The sequence below is a fragment of the Sciurus vulgaris genome, assembly GCF_902686455.1.
Source record: "Sciurus vulgaris genome assembly, chromosome: 15".
In the NCBI taxonomy this organism is placed as follows: Eukaryota; Metazoa; Chordata; class Mammalia; order Rodentia; family Sciuridae; genus Sciurus; species Sciurus vulgaris.
In genome coordinates, this window is record NC_136476.1 from 31,889,664 (window position 1) to 31,906,906 (window position 17,243).

The 17,243-nt window shown below is 37.1% G+C and overlaps 1 protein-coding gene across 1 annotated transcript in view; it reads left to right on the forward strand.

Annotated features, from left to right (window-relative positions):
* The first annotated feature begins 7,016 nt into the window (after positions 1-7,016).
* Positions 7,017-17,243, forward strand: part of LURAP1L (leucine rich adaptor protein 1 like) — a 42,276-nt gene continuing 32,049 nt past the window's right edge. Inside the window, exon 1 of the mRNA XM_079113688.1 lies at positions 7,017-8,156. Coding sequence (XP_078969814.1) covers positions 7,851-8,156 — 306 coding nt within the window. The 5' untranslated portion in view covers positions 7,017-7,850. The remainder of the gene's footprint in view (positions 8,157-17,243) is intronic.

The window sequence follows — 17,243 nt, forward strand, 5'->3', positions numbered from 1 at the left end:
GGTTTAATCCCCAGCACCACAAAGAGAGAGAGAGCGAAAAAGAGAGAGAGTGACAGACAGAGAGAGAGAGAGGGAGAAAGAAATATTCATATATGTAGACAATAGAACCAGTTAATAGTTCTGAAAGAGGCCTAATGTCCCTCTGTAGGTAACAAAAGTAACGTGTCTGGAAGTAAAATAATCTGGGACAAATCCTACCTTCCTTACTTGATTCCATTGTAATGCAGGGTGATTGATTTTACCTCTTGCAGCTTCAAATTTATCTTATCAGAGGATTAATAGCATTTGTTTTTCTGGGTTGCTATGAAGATTAAAAGATACAAAACACGTAGGAATCTGTAATAAAATAGAGCTCAGTATATAGTAGCTCCCTTTGTTTCTGTTTCTCCCATGTTGTCTTATCAGTGATTTTTGCTTATCTGATTTAAAGTGCTTTCCCACTTCACAAAGGTTCTTAAGCTGAGCATGGTGATGCACACCTGTAATTCTAGCAGCTTGAGAGGCTGAGGCAGGAAGATCACAAGTTGAGAGTCAGCCTCAGCAGCTTAATGAGGCCCAGAGCAACTTAGCTAGATCCCCTTTCAAAATAAAAAAAAATCAAAAGGGCTGGGGATGTGACTCAGTGGTTAAGCACTCTTGGGTTGAATCTCCAGTACCACTCCCCCCCCCCAAATGGATATAATGATCAGTAACTATCTGTCTTGATATTTTGAGGACATAAATACAGTACTTATCTTTTATATTAGATACATATGTTCCATTATGTCACAAAAGTATTCTCATTGAATCACATCTACTTCTGAAAGAAATCAGATGCATACACACACATGCCTTCAACACACAACAAGGCTAGCTTAAGAAGACTACTTTTTCAACTTTAGAGTAATACTCTTCAGTTATAAGGCTAGGATCTGCATTTCTAATACAAGGCGTTCTTGGATTTTAACTCCAAAATATTGTCAGTTAATTCACGTATGTCTTTACATTGAATCACTGTGATCATTTAAAATGGAAGAATGCATAAAACTTTTATTCCTCATTTTCCTTCTCCTAGAACTTCTGAAAATCGATTTTACCTATCTTTTTAATCCTACAGCACCAAGGATAAGAAGAAGTTAGAAGCCTAAAAACATAGCTAGGAATTGAGATATTCACAAGACATTGCTGGAAATGGGCATTGATCATGAAGCCAGGACACTGGGGTGTAAACTCAATGGCATGTGCCACATTCATAGATCAAATATATAGTGAAATACAATTCTCTCTAGATTTCTTAGACACTATTCTCTCGGGAGTGTTCCTCTTGCTCTTCTCTGTCCTCAGTGGGGTTACAATTACAATCACTCAGCTTCCATGTTGTATTTTTAAAAATTAATACTGCAATAAAATCTTTCAAGTCTTTTTGAAATTAAATGCATAGAATTAACTCTAAGGACATAAAATAGGATATTTCTTTGGAATTTTTATGTTTATTTTAGTGGCAATACTATATATTGCAGGAGCTCAAGTCAAATTCAATTTTAGACATCACCAGTGTATTTGTGAAAGACATCAAAGGTGGATTATATAAATCATGTCCATGACCATGGCACTGGATTACAAAATAAGGGTATATCTGTAATTACTTTTCAAGCTTATAAAAGAACACTTTCAAAAATAAAGCATGATTACTTTATGATTGTAAATAATAAGGTAAACTAGTCTGCCATGTTTATTCTCTTGTTTTTGTGGTACTGGGGATTGAACCAAAGATCTCACACATGCTAAGCTACAGCTCAGCTCTAATCTATCATTTTTAATACACTTTTGTGATTAGGAAAAAGTTTGTTGTCCATTCTACCCTATAGTTTAAAGATTTCTCGTTTGTCTCTGTGCCTCTGCCAAATGTAAAAGTATTGAGAAAAGAGAAGATGCCAGTTCTGCGTGATTCACAGACTTATATGTGAAGTATACCTCCAAGACCCAATGTAGAGACATGTTTGAGTAGCCCTAAGATGGTGGCTGGCATTGGGCCAAGAGGTGGTGCATAATTAGTGTTAACAGGCGTGATCTACCTTTGCCTGATCGGTTAATGTCTCTTCTGCACTAGTGGTCAACAGATGTTCCTCATTCTTAATTGGTACCGTGGCGCATGCTCCAACCATGCGACTTAATCCTAAACTGATTGGCTGCCTTAGGTATATAAGACATTCTCTTCACCTGGGAGGAGATCTCAGAATGCAGGACTAAGAACACACCTCTGGGTCGCAGGTTGCAGGACTCACCTCTAAGAAGAAGCAGCAGAACTCTAAGAAATAGCTCCTCTGAAAGCGTAGCACCTCTAAAACTAAACAAAGCCTCTCTTCCTCTAAGCAAAGTCTCTCTTCCTCTATAAACTAGTGAACAAGTAAGCAAGCAAGAAAACAGCCACTACAGAAAAAGATAATAGAAGTAGTTCATTCCCAGTCCACCTCCGATTCCTTCCCGCGGGATTGTTGCTGCGGGTGGCAACAACCCAATATTATTTCATAATGTAATGAGTTGAAATGTGTCCCTCATAAAGATCAGAAGTCCTAACCATAGGGTGATCAGAATGTGATCTTATTTGGAAATGAGGTCATTGTAGTTATCACTTGCTACATTAAAACATACTGGAGTAGGGTGGGCCCTTAATCCAATATGACATCCTTATAAGAAAACACAAATTTGAATATAGGTGCAGAGGGAATCTACTTGTGAAGACAGAGGCAGTGATTGGAGTTACTCTGCTACAAGACAGAGAATGCCTTGGCCTATCAGAAGCTGGAAGATGCAAGGAAGGAACCTCTCCTGGAGGCTTTGAAGGTGAAATGGGCCCGCCAATGCCTAGATTTTCTATTTCTGCCCTTTGAAACTATAAGACAATAAATTACTGTTGGTTTAGGTCACTCAGTTTATGGTGCTTTGTTATGGCAACTCAAGTAAACTAACACACACAATTTAACCAGTCTCCTAATCATCCTGTCTTCTGAATTTAGGGCTCCTTTCCCCAAGTTTGATTTTGTTCAACCCCCAGACTTAAAACGGCACTACTTTTTCTGGATTTCAGCCTTTATTTCTTTTCTTAGTCATAATTAATAATCATCTTCCAATGACTTTATGAAACAGAGGTGTGCCCATACACCCATCCAGTTCAAATTAGTTTGCAGGAAATAATTATTATATGTTTAGGAATTTTGCAAGCCTATTGCTAATCACAACCATGATTTTAAAAAGTACAATGTACAAACTTTAAATTAGGTAAGCTAAAAGGTAATAAATTTTCAAAATTCATTGCTTTCTAAGTATTTGACTCTATTTTACTACTTTATGTTCTTGAGCGTATTTATTTACATCAATAATTTATTAGTTCTAGTATATTTACATTCATTTTATCTGTATGGTGAAAGCACCATGTAATGCTATACAACTGCCCATCTTTTCCCAATTCACATTGGCAGCTCCATATCAGTCATGATATAAATATTTATATGATAAAAATTGTCAAAGCCACAAATCAATTGTATTATATTTTCAGGAAGCTAGTTGCAAACATTTACCAATATGGCATTGAAATAGACTATAAAATCCATTCCATAACCAAGCTGGGGTGGCAACAGAGGACCAGGCCAAGATAAACTGAAGAGATTTCTCTCTGGGTTCTACATTGAACTTTTCAGTAGCAATTTAGAGCTCTGAAAAAAAAAAGAAAAGGCAAATAACACACTCTATTACAAATAATGATGGCAAAGAGATTTGACAGGGATTGCGAAAAGGGGATAAGGGAGACTTAGAAGCTGGTGACCTACTTTTAGTATTGTCTACTAAACCTCTCAGAGAAGTAGTTAGCTCTGATTATAAATATTAATTAGATTTCAATGAGAATACTATTTAAAGGCTCTGTGCTTCTTAGAGATATTTTGGATGCACAGAAGATAGATGATAGATAGATAGATAGATAGATAGATAGATAGATAGATAGATAGATAGATAGATAGCAATAGGTGTGGTGTGTATACATACAATGTGCTCACATTGGTAACAAACTAGATGATTTTACTAAGTAAACTAAATCCAAGCCAGCTACGAAATCATAGGTGAATCAAATGACTCTATAAACAGGGCAGATGAAACCATAGTAGTGCTGGCTGATATGCAATTCTACGATATAAAGGTAATTTCAATACTCATTAGCTTTGCTATGACATTTTCCTTGTTACACCTTTAAGCTGAGCAATAAATATTTAAAGGAACAGCAGTTCTGCTCCTTTAAAATGAAGATTCAAAGAACAGAATACCCATTAAATGTTTACTTCCTAAAATTCTTAAGGGTAATTTGAGGCAGTTGGCTGCTTGATATTCTTCTGCACTGTGAGGAGTGGAATCTCAGGTTAGAGACTCTGCCCTAGTCCTTGAACTCTGTGCCAGCAAGAGATGGGAATGCTGCAAACTTTCAATCAGTGCCAGAGAGAAGGGGGAAGGCCTTTCTTCTTTTAACTACAATGCCAGCAGCCAATTTAGGAGTGGTGTTATCCATGTCCATGCTACACCAAGTCTCACTGACTCTACTTTTGCTGTAAGTCCTGTGTCTCATACCCGGAAGTGTTCTAAGTGTGGAATGTGCAAAGCATGCATTACCCCAGTCTGTTGTGACTGAGGCATTCTTTTGAAACCTGTCATCTGAATTCAACAATGTCACTATTTAACTAACCACTGGGGGATATATATATATATATATACACACAAGAGGCTCCCTTTCCTTCTCTGTGAACACAATCCAACTGTCTAAAGTTCTCCATAGTTTAACATTCATTTTTAGATACCTATTGCTTTTAAGTAAGAAAATAGGCAAATATAGCTCATATCTAAGGCAGTCTCAAATAGAAACATAAAATATTAGAATTGTACCACAAATACAATGTACAATGGCCACTTTTGCCATTTTACTTTTCAATGTATTAGACCTAGGGAAACATCCCAGGTTTGGGGTGTTGCTGATGGATGTGATAAGTAGGAATAGCCAGGAAGTACTACTAAAAAGGCTCAAAAGGTTTTCCTCGCTACCTTTGCCTATTCTTCCTATGTTCCCTTTTCTACTTGTTGCTGACCTCATTCCCAGCCCAGTCCTCATCCTGGACCCGTTGCTACAGGATCTTGTCAACTAGTTCCCCAAATCAAGATGCATAATTAATATAGCAGGCCAACTACATTGGTACAGCCTCTCACACATTTTCTCATGGATGCATCCAGAAAACAAAGTAACAAAAAAAAAAAAAAAAATCTGCTCAAGACCAAAAGGTAAAAAGAACGTATTTTCAAATATTCTGGGTAGGAAATGTCCTCAGATTGAACCATATAAAGCAGAAATGAGAGCATTAACACAAATGAATTATAGGCCTAATAAAAGTTCTGTGAGTCTAATATGTTCTAAAAATTAGCTAAACTAGCATTCAAAATATCTCTAAATATAATAAAGCATTCAAGTATATCTCAAAATATAATATAGCATTAAACTGAAAAACTTTTAAATGGTTAACATAACTAAGATTTTAAGTTTATGCTGCTTCTATATTTCTTTAGAAAAAAATGTTACTTTACATATATATCACACTTTTACTATTAGAGTTTTTTCTGTTGACTTACTATAAAAAAGGAAGAAATAGCTCTTTCATTTTTGAGTCATCTTTAGCATCAAATACTGATTGTAGTGTCTGTGACTCATAGTAAAAGATGTATTCATTATTTCATATATAAATCAATGATAATTTAACAATAAAAAATTTTATTGGCCAAATTCAAGCTAAATATTGTATCTATAAGCTATTTTTCTCTATGCTGAATTTTGTAAAGTTTTATAATTAAGAAAAAACACTGCTCTTGACTGAAATGCAAACCTTCCATAATTACATGTCACACTGCAATTCTTATGCAGTGAACTTGTGGTTTTCCAAATATAGGACAAAACATGCAGTTTTATCAGTGAGTTGAGATTTAGTCTTGTTCTCCTTTGATTCCATAAATGGTGGTTCTAACTTTGAAATGGGCCACCTAACTTACAAATATTTTCTTCATTTCTTTCTTTTTTTGTGTGTGTGTGGTCCTGAGGATTGAACCCAGGGCCTTATGCTTTCAAGGCAAGCACTCTATCAACTAAGTTATATCCCCAGCCCTCTTCATTTCTTTTTAAGAGAAAAAAAAATACAAATTTCTGGCATGTTGACAAGTTTCTCCCTGCCATGACCTACTTCATTCGAAGACTTGTTTTCTCTCTTTAGAAGGTTTCCTAGATGAGAATGACTAAAAACAAACCCAGGGATGCATCTTACCAGTGTAAACTCTGAGTGCTGTCTCTTGAAATGGAGCTCTAGAGGAATCAAGAACATAAATATCTATTTGTCCCAGAAATAAGGGACCTAAACTTTGAAATATTTCAATAAAAAACATAATTAATATTTAAAGGATTAAAAAATAGTATCTTCTACTTGAAGATCATTGTCACAAACTCAATGTTTAATCAATCCTATTTCATTTTATAACAGTTTACTTAGTAGAAATAGCTTAAAATTTTGTGTAATTTGAGTTTCCCCAAGTAGTCGAAAAATTATAGGACAACTTTTTTTTTTTGCTAGCTATGCTTAATATTTTTTTCTTCTATAATTACAGGAAAAGTATCTATCTCAGCAAAATCCCCCTTTTAAAATTTCACTGCTAGCTCAATGGCCATATAAGTCATTCTGGTTATTTAATTTTTCACTTCAGTTGAATTATTTTTGGTTGTACGCTTTTCTTTGAACTTTTAGTTAAATCTCTTCGTTTTTCTGATTAGTGTAAAATGATAGGGTAAAAGGCTTCTAAAGTTAATTATGTTTGGTGTTTGGTTAGAATAACCAAAGTTATTCTTCTGACTCTAATATTTAAATATTATTTTAAAGATTGTGGCTACCAGAAGATTTGGCCGGGAAAACGGAAAACCTAATTCCCTAATACGAGTTCATCCAAGTACAGTGGAAAACGTTTAAACTCTGCTCCTAGCAGGGAGGTTGAGAAAATTTCTGTTGCTCTTCTAGTCTGCGATATACGGTACAAGGGTTGGCCCTGGTTTGGTCCACCTGCCAGTGGAGTTTAAAGTTTCGAGGCTCGGAGGAACACAATGACTTGGATCAAACAGTCCAAATGGGAAGAGGGCATTTCTGCAGCATCAAGGGAGCCGTCAAAGTCTTGCTAAGCCAACTATCTCTTTTTTAATGCGTTCATGCCGCGGAAAGAAACGACCGATCGACTTCCTCTTTCAATGACCAGAGATTATTTCTGACAATCCAGGATATCCCGAAAGCTTGGAGACATATGGCTGGAAAATGAAACGACCCAGGAGTGTGGCCACATCATTATTTTGTGTAGCGTGCGACCAGATGGGCACTCAGTGAACGGCGCAGGGATGCGAACGAACAGTTTCATAATGTGAAATTTTCCCCCATAAAGCTAAAACAGATTTTGTTTTCTCCTCATTTCTTTTGGTCTCTACTACCTGCTTTTCCTCCCTCTCTGCAATATCAATTAACTCAACTCTGCAGTAGGGTGGCCAGAAAGGAAGAGAATGAGGTGATCTCGATAACCTTTGGAAGTGTCGGGGGAGTCGCAGAGCCAGGGAACTGCGGCTGCGACCCGCCGCGTCCTGTGCGGATTTCAGGGCTAGCACTGCTTTGGCGGTCATGGAGCGGACCGTGTCCCCAGTCCGCGGAGAATAGAGACCCGGGCGCCGAGAGAGGTTCACAGATCTTGCGGCAGGCTTCGAGGCCGTGGCTGGCTCTCATCCGCTGCATTTTAGCACCATTTATCACGGTTCTGGAGAAGTCATGGAAGACGGCCCGCTGCCAGACCTCAGAGACATCGAGCTGAAGCTGGGACGCAAAGTACCCGAGAGCCTAGTGCGCTCGCTCCGTGGGGAGGAGCCGGTTCCTGGGGAAAGGGACAGAGACCCCTGCGGGGGGAGCTGCGGCGGCGGTGGCGGCTGCTGCAGTAGCAGCAGCAGCTGCTGCAGCTTCCCTCCCTCCTTAACGTCCTCCTCTTCGTCCTCCCCAACCTCTGGCTCCCCACGACGTAGCCACTCCAGCGCCTTGGAAAGGCTGGAAACCAAGCTTCACCTCCTCAGGCAAGAGATGGTGAGTGCGATGCTCCAGCTGCCGGGGGTGCGGGCCCGGGTGGAAGGATGGGGCGATCAGAATGGGGCCAGAGAGAGGGCGTCAAGGGCTGCGGAGCACAGTACCCGGAGCGTGAGAAGTGCGGGGTTCAGAAACACGCAGAGGGCACGCGTCCGGAGGCAGCTACTGGGAAGCTTGTTTACCACGGACTTTGCTCGGTCATGGTTTGCTACAACGGTAGAGTCTGCTCTACTCTGTGTACTTTCTGATAGCGCCAATTCACTACGCCCAGATCTGACTGTAGCGGCCAGCCAACAGAAGGTTTGCAGGCACTGCATCCTTCTGGGGCCTACTAAGTGCCTTTACACTTTGGGATAGGTTCAAAAGGTGGCTCAGTCCAATGCACTTACTGCAAAAATGCTTCCCGGTTTGCCGAGAGGTGGCGTGGCGGGGTCCTTGAAACGTTCCTTATAGCTTACTCTTCCACCAGTACCGCTCCGCCTCCACCCCGCCCCCGCCCCCCTTAATGCAGCTGCAGCTGTTTCAAGGCCACTGTGGAGCATATTCTCCACAGCTGGTTCTTTAAACAGTGGCCCACTCGTCCTTGATGTGCTTATGAATAGATCGTTTCACTGTTTTGATCCAGAAAAGCAGGTGATCACCAGGCCCAGGGATTTGCTAATGACCACCTCCAACCCTTCTCCCTCAGTCTCAAACTGCAATTGTTTTCTCTGCTGTTTGCAAACGTTGGCCTAAGAATAGGACAATGGGACAAGTACAAGGTCTGAGAACGCTTGTTATTCCGGATGTACTTAGACTAAAACATTTATTTACTTGAGCTCTTGGGCGAGTCTCTATACCTCAGTTTATTTTTACAGTGATGAACTGATTGAAGGAAATTCTCTTGCTAAATCCTCTGAAGGAAACAACCACGAATCAACAGCATTTTCTACCAGCTTAGAGAGGACCAAGGTTTCAACAGTGGGCCTCTGTCATTCAGGGGATGATGAGAGGATTTCTGACAAAAATGACCTGGTCTTTGGGCGATTTGCATTGATTAAATTCCAAACATAAAGTAATCTTGGCAAATATGTTAGTGCAAAAAGTCATTCTTCAAGGGTCATGTCCTATGTTAGAGCGCTAAAACATCTCTCTAAAAACTTCTCACTAGATCTTTAAGGCTAGCCAACTTGAGGACTTTATAGTTTTTAAGGGCTACAGTAACCATTATCTTCCTACTTGGAATGTTCGGATGTTGAAAATGAACATCTATGTGTATATAGTACATTTATTTATACTTATATCTACATGTGAATTTATGTGCATATATAATTCTATACCATGCATTGCATAGGCATTTATTATTGTATTTATGTTTCACTGCCTAAATGTTTCACACACACATGCACTAGTTATACATATTAGTCATTCAATAAGTTTTAACTATGAACAAACCTTCCCAGAGATGCCCAGGAATTAAGACTTTCTTCCTTTCCTATAAGAATGGATGTGTATACCAATGACATGGTACAACATACATTTGCAGGGAATTAGTGACAACACTTAAGTTTCCTTACATACACATGATTTCATCATTTTATTTCTTACCTCCTTTTATGTTTTTATGGATAATTTTCCTAATTCTTGTGTATAATGTTACAGTCACTGTTGTTAATGAGTTTGTAAGGCAAAGGAGTTGACAAAGAGATTGAAGAGGGAGAAGAAACTGTTCTGTGGCCAAACTTCTTAATGCTGTAACACTTACTGATAACACAGATAGCGTGATAAGGTATGGCATGAAAAACAATGGAAAAGAAAATTTGCAGCCCTATATATGATATAGTAGGCCAACACAAGGTAACTTTCAGGATGCTTTTGGGAGGGAACAAATTTTCCCAATGCATAATGTTTTCATTAAATTTAGAGATAAGGGACTTTAACAATGCAGTCAAAAGCAGAGATATGCATAGGTGTGGGGTTCCAGAGCTAATTCCTACTTGGAGGTGTGAACAAACTGGGAAAATAAAAAGTCTGAAAATAAGCAACAAGGACTGAAAAAACAAGAGGCAGAAAATAGTTTTAAAAGTGAGGGCCTGGTGGGTTGAAAATAGGATTGGGCCTCTTACACAAAGCTGATCAATAATATTTGTTCGCTACTATTCAGTTCACTTTTATATGTCTGTCATATCATTTGAACTTAAGGAAACTAGGAAAGAAGAGGTATTTTCACCCACATTTTTTGAAAGGGGATCATTGTGTCCTAGAGAATGGTTGAGAAAGCAGGTCAAGATCAAATAGCTAATAAGAGAACAGAATCATACCTTGAACTCATATCGTCTGACTCCATACTATAATTTTTCCTCATGCCAGTGTGCATTCCAGTTATTTTCCTTCAAATAAAGTATAACTGTCATAAACTGTAATATCTCAAAGTCCAAAAGAGTGGGAAGAAACTCATGAAAACTAGTCGTCAGGATATATGGCTGGGTTTGTTTTATGTTTGGATTCATTCAACAGTCAATAGTAGTTATTGAGCTCCTAGTGTGTGTCAAGCCTACCTCTGATCTGAGGATGTAGAACAAAATGGTGAGGTCCAACATTTGGAGTTTTCATTCCACTGTATATGCAAAGATTTTTTGAAAAATTTGAAGTTTTAAAAAATTTTCTTAAGAATGGAATTTAATGTTATTAAATATTACTGTTTTAAAAATCTCATAATACTCAAAATCTTTTTCCAGTAAATGTAAATACTCTCTATCAAAATCTCAGTGTATTTTAATAAATTTATAATAAAGGTTTCAACATGTCTATATCATACTTCTAGTTTGAGAGTAAAAATTACTTTCATTGATTTACTCTGGAGGAATTTTGAAATGAATAAGATTATGAAGGCAATCACTAAAATATAGTAAATTAAAATTAGAAGGGGTTTAATGTACCCTGCCATGTTTGTCTCCCTAGTCAATGACAATGACTATTCAGAAAATCTACCTATTGATGCTACATTCTGGATTCTAGTCAGTCCTGTATTATGTACAGGTGATTTACCATTAAGGTAGTACAGTGCCATTATAAAAATTCATTTGAAAGTACTGTGTCCTAATCTCCTCATTTTGGACAATATTTGTACAGTAGTTGAATAATAGTGATAAATATCCTTTCTTACAATAAGTAGTCATATACCTCACCTGATCACTCACCTGTTTTAATACAATCTCTAAGAGATACCCAGGATGAAAAAACCATGTATTTGCAGAAAAGTATATAAATTATAATAGAAAAACATAAACGTATGTTAAAAATCCTAAAAATGCGCTTTAGTTTTATTGACACTTTCTCTTATTGATGTTTTCCTCCTTGTTTTAACAACCTTGTTCGCTTTTGTAATAAAAAGGAAAAATGAAAATAATTTTAAATTCGCTAATTTTAAAAATTAAATTAACTTCACATTGCTTTGGGCATACTTCAAAGTAGGCTGCGAGAATTTTATCCTTTAGATACCCTGAGGTAGAAGGTGGAAAGTGGAAGTTATCTTCCTTGATGAGTTCCCAAGATAGCCAAAATGATAACATGGGAATATAATTAACCAGAGAAAGGTTACAAACCAACATGTCAGCAGGTGCCTGAAGCCAAAGCAGACATCAGATATAAGTGTTGAGACAAACAGATATAAGTGAGGAAATATCTCACAGGAAAATTGCCTTGTGCAAGAATTAAAAGTGATGGTAACTATTCAAAGTAAGGGCTTCATATTAATGATAAAGACATCAAGGAAAATAGGAAGCTGATTCCTAACCATGACTTCTTTTGCCATTTTGCCCACGGAATGTTAATATACTTACTTAATCAAATAAATACATCTTTAAAATTTTTTTCAGATGTTGATAGACCTTTATTTTATTCATTTTTTTACATGTAGTGCTGAGAATTGAACCCAGTGCCTCACACATACTAGGCAAATGATCTGCTACTGAGCCACAAACCCATCAACATCTTGTTGAAACATATTTCCTTAATCAGTGGGTCACAGATTAACAGCAGAGCAGACAAATGTAGTAATGTCACTTTATTAGAAATGCAGACATAATTTAGAGAACTCAAACATAATTCAGAAACATTGAGCTTTCAAAAAACTACTGTCCTGTCCTGTGCCTAGGAATGTATGTTGGAGTGATTGATGTACATGAGAAGAACATCTTCTGACAGAAAAGAACTATCTTCTATTCTGGTGATGAAGCCAAAACCATACTGCCCTGTTTAAGAGGGACAGGACAGGAGTGTGTAGGACATTCTATTAGCTGAACACTTTTATGTATCATCCTGTTGTGTGTATTATCCTATTGAAGCCTTGTAATAATCTTTTTTATATAATTTATTTATTTTGATTCATTGTAAACAAATGGGGTACAACTTGTTTCTCTGACTGTACATGAAGTAGAGGCATACCATTTGTGTAATCATACATTTACATAGCGTAATGATGTTTGTCTCATTCTGTTATTTTTCCTTGCCTCCCCTCCCCTCCCACACCTCTTTTTCCTCTGTACAATCCATCCTTTCTCCATTCTTGCCTCCCTCCTACCCCCCGTTATGTATCATCCTCCACTTATCAGAGAGATCATTCAACCTTTGGTTTTTTGGGATTGGCTTATTTCACTTAGCATGATATTCTCTAGATTCATCCATTTGCCTGCAAATGCCATAATTTTATTATTCTTTATGGCTGAGTAATATTCCATTGTGTGTGTGTGTGTGTGTGTGTGTGTGTGTGTGTGTGTGTGTGTGTATATATATATATATATATATATATATATATATATATCCTTTATTTATCCATTCATCAATTTAAGGGCATCTAGGTTGGTTCCACAATCTAGCGATTGTGAATTGAGCAGCTATGAACATTGATGTGGCTGTATCTCTGTAGTATGCTGATTTTAAGTCCTTTGGGTATAGGCCAAGGAGTGGGATAGCTGGGTCAAATGGTGTTTCCATTCCAAGTTTTCTAAGGAATCTCCACACTGCTTTCCAGAGTGGCTGCACTAATTTGCAGCCCGACCAGCAATGTATGAGTGTACCTTTTTCCCCACATCCTCGCCAACACCTATGGTTGCTTGTATTCCTGATAATCGCCATTCTAATTGGGGTGAGATGGAATCTTAGGGTAGTTTTGATTTGCATTTCTCTTATTACTAAAGATGCTGAACATTTTTTCATATGTTTGTTGATTGCTTGTAGATCTTCTTCTGTGAAGTGTCTGTTCATATCTTTAGCCCATTTGTTGATTGGGTTATTTGTGTTCTTGGTGTAGAGTTTTTTTGAGTTCTTTATATATTCTGGAAATTAGTGCTCTATCGGAAGTATGAGTTGCAAAGATTTTCTCCATTCTGTAAGCTCTCTCTTCACATTGCTGATGGCATCTTTTGCTGAGAAAAAGCTTTCTAGTTTGAATATATCCCAATTATTGATTCCTGCTTTTATTTCTTGTGCTTTGGGAGTCCTGTTAAAGAAGTCTGATCCTAAGCCGACATGATGAAGATTTGGACCTACTTTTTCTTCTATAAGGTACAGGGTCTCTGGTCTGATTTCAAGGTCCTTGATCCATTTTGAGTTGAGTTTTGTGCAGTGTGAGAGATAGGGGTTTAGTTTCATTTTGCTGCATAAGGATTTCCAGTTTTCCCAGCACCACTTGTTGAAGAGGCTCTCTTTTTCTCCACTGTGTGTTTTCTCCACTGTGTGTATGTCAATGTCCACCTCAGTAAACGATTTTAACACCAGTGTCCAAAATAGAGATATTTGGTATGACTCAGTGATTGCCACGTAAGACTATTCTAACTTTTTTTTGTGATGTTTTGGGTAAAAGAAATTCACCTGAACTCGTCTATGTCAATTCGTTGTTTGCCAACCAAACAAAGCTTGAGAAAAAAATTGAGGAGGAAGTTGGCCCTTCCAGGTAATAAAGTTCAGTTTTCAAAGAAGTTCTATTGAGAGTACCACCTACAATTCCCTGGCTGAGAATTTAATCATAAATAGTTGCTATTAGCTTTTGATAAGTGTGAAGTTAACTTTGTTTCTAAGTTTTTTCTTATCTTCATAAAATTTTAAAATAATTATTAAAATGATACACACTGTTGCTAAAACATAAACAGTATAGAAGGATCTTAAGTGGAAATTAAGCTTCCCATATCCCCTTTTCCAATTTCTGTTCCCTACAGATGACTACTGAATAATTCTTTATATATGTTTATAAGAATATGCAAATGTTTTTCTGTACCTTCAGCTATAATTACAGTCATAGAATTATATATATATATATATGTGTCTATGTGTATTTATATATCATTTGTAAATTGAAACTCTAGAAACTCTTGATTCAGCTATTTTTCTATGTTCAACAGATCCTTGCTATTGATTCTTTTATTTTTATTACATATAGCACACACACACACACACACACACACACACTTTGCTTCAAAGCACACCTTAGAATGCTATGACTCTGAATGGATTATTGGCATGTATATATTATTTTGCCACACATACTACATCTGAGTAAATAAATTTGATATGGAACATCCCTCCACAGAACTAGGACCTCAAGTGATTAGTGCCAAAATAAGACTTGGCCACTTCCACTCTTTATGTAAATTGTTTAATAACCAATTGATGGCTCAAGGATTTTTGTCATTCTGACTCAGTGGTTAAAACCAGTAATGGAAGGTCCACCCCTGGAAGGCAAAGAAGTTGAAATCATTTCAGCTATTCACAAACCATTATACAGTTTCTGCATAGGAATTTATAAAAGCCTTATGTTTCTTGCCAGAAATAAATAGAAAATATTAGATAAATGTTCAATAGCTTTTAGAGAGAAAATTAGAACTTATCAAGATTAAAAAAAGATTAGAAATGATTAATACTATAGAAAAGCCCTTTTTAAGGATTTTACAGGAATCATGGACAAGAATATGAAACCACACTCTAGTCTTCTACCATTTTAAAATGCAACGATAAAATCATATTACCAAGAAATAATGCACAAGGATCCACCTAGTATAACTTAATTATATCACATAGATCAGTGATTTTAGCCACACCATAAAATTTAATGAGTTGGTAGCTGACTAAATACTATGCATTGACAAAAATCTTTTTGCTGTTAAAGCACATTATTGTTTTAAAGATTTTTACAAGTCTCTGGGGCTAAAGATTTCCACAGAGCAAAAGTTTGATAAAATTCTAAAAGCGTGGCTTCATTTGTCCCTCTCCTCTTGTGTCAAATTTTAGGTGATATATTCCAACATGGTTATTAATATTGCTCATTGTGTTTTCCTCCCACAGTATGATCACCTCCAGGGTGAAGCTGTGACTCATCAACACTTGTACTTCCTTAACATCTGGACATTTAGTTAGGGATTAAATACTTGTATAACGTGTGAATTAAAGTACACCTTAATTCTGCTTCTCACTTTGGTTTGGAGGGCACTAGTAACTTTTCCTTTTTTGGAGCGGAACAAAGAATCCAAAGCCTCCTTTGCCTCCCACCAGCCAAACCCCCAGTCACTTGGCACTCAGTTTCTTGAGGAAAGACTCATACATCTTTTTGCTGTCTATTAGTATGACGATTGAATTCAAAAACAAAGTAACTTTTTGCCTACTTTGAAATGGTGCAGGAGAATTTTCTGTTGGTTTCAGGACCTATTCTACCATCAGATAGTGCCAATCTCAGGGACCATTGCTCCTAGGAGTGTTGCAGAGTGTGGAAATGAATGGTAGTTGTTTTCCTTCACCCATAAGTAGGAAAAGAATTATGCACACATTAGATTTTACCATCCTCATTTCCTACTCTGGAATGAGATTTTGAGGTTTCAGGGCAAAAAGAACGAATTTTTTAAAAGAAGATTTCTAGTACTATGTACTATAAATATTGATACATGGCATAGTCTACACAATTTTAACTGAAAAGAATAATTCAATTTTACAGCCCAAGTTAGTACCTGGGTAGCACAAGGGTGTGAATTCTCTATCCTTGTCATAGCCCTCAGTATAAAGTTGGGGATTTACGAGTGCAGTGCAGGGTGGACCAGTTGTATCTGAGGTATTTGAAAGTAGTCAAAAAACTTGTGGTGAACATCACATAAACAATGTCCAGAGGGATAAGCTGAATGAATAGAATGACAAAGACTATTTCTTGAGTATTCATTCATAATAGAGTCTAAAGTTGGTAGGAGTTTCATTGAATTAATCCATTTGTGTGTGTGTGTCTCTGTGTGTGTGTGTGTGTGTGTGTGTCTGTGTGTTTGAATTTGGGAACAGATTAGAAAGATTAAAAATGTCTACCAAATACTCTAATGTTGCAACTAAACAACTACCTATATTTGTATGTGTTTACTTCTGAATATTTCTCCTTTGTCTCCACATGAACTTTTTAAACACTTACTTTCCCAAAAGTACCAGTTTTACCACCTTCCAAGAAATTCCTGTACATGAGATTTTGCTACTTTTAATCTCAGTCTTCTTAATTGCATCATTCACAGGAATAATTCCAAATATGTGGCAGAGGTTTTAAAAATAGTTTGGGTTGAAAGAACTTTTACATAAAAGTTGCAAAAATTGAACCCAAAATCATTATATGACACTTACCCAGATTCCCTAGGTTTTACATTTACCTTTCTCATATCTTTCTCTGTCTTTCTACAAACACACATACTTTCTTAAACATTCTTCAACTTTCTTAAAAATTGAAAACATGATATCACTTTGCCTCTAGATACCTCAGTAAGCATCCCCCTGACCCCCAAAGAACAATTATGGGTTACACAAAAATGCTGTCCTTCTTTCCTCCTGTGTACATTATCACACAATGTCACAACTAATGACTTACATCACTTTTTCCTACTGAGTTCAGACCTATCCTGAGAACATTTTTAAACAGTGCACAGTGGTCACCTCGCAGCCACCTATGGACAGTATTCAGTTAGAGAACTCCTGAAGCATAGTCGGGGCACTGAGAAACATTCAATTTCTCACCTTCTTCCTGGCTTAATGCCAGAAATTATATCCTCACCAAGTCATCTTCTCATTTGGAGCCTTTCATTTATATGAAAGTAA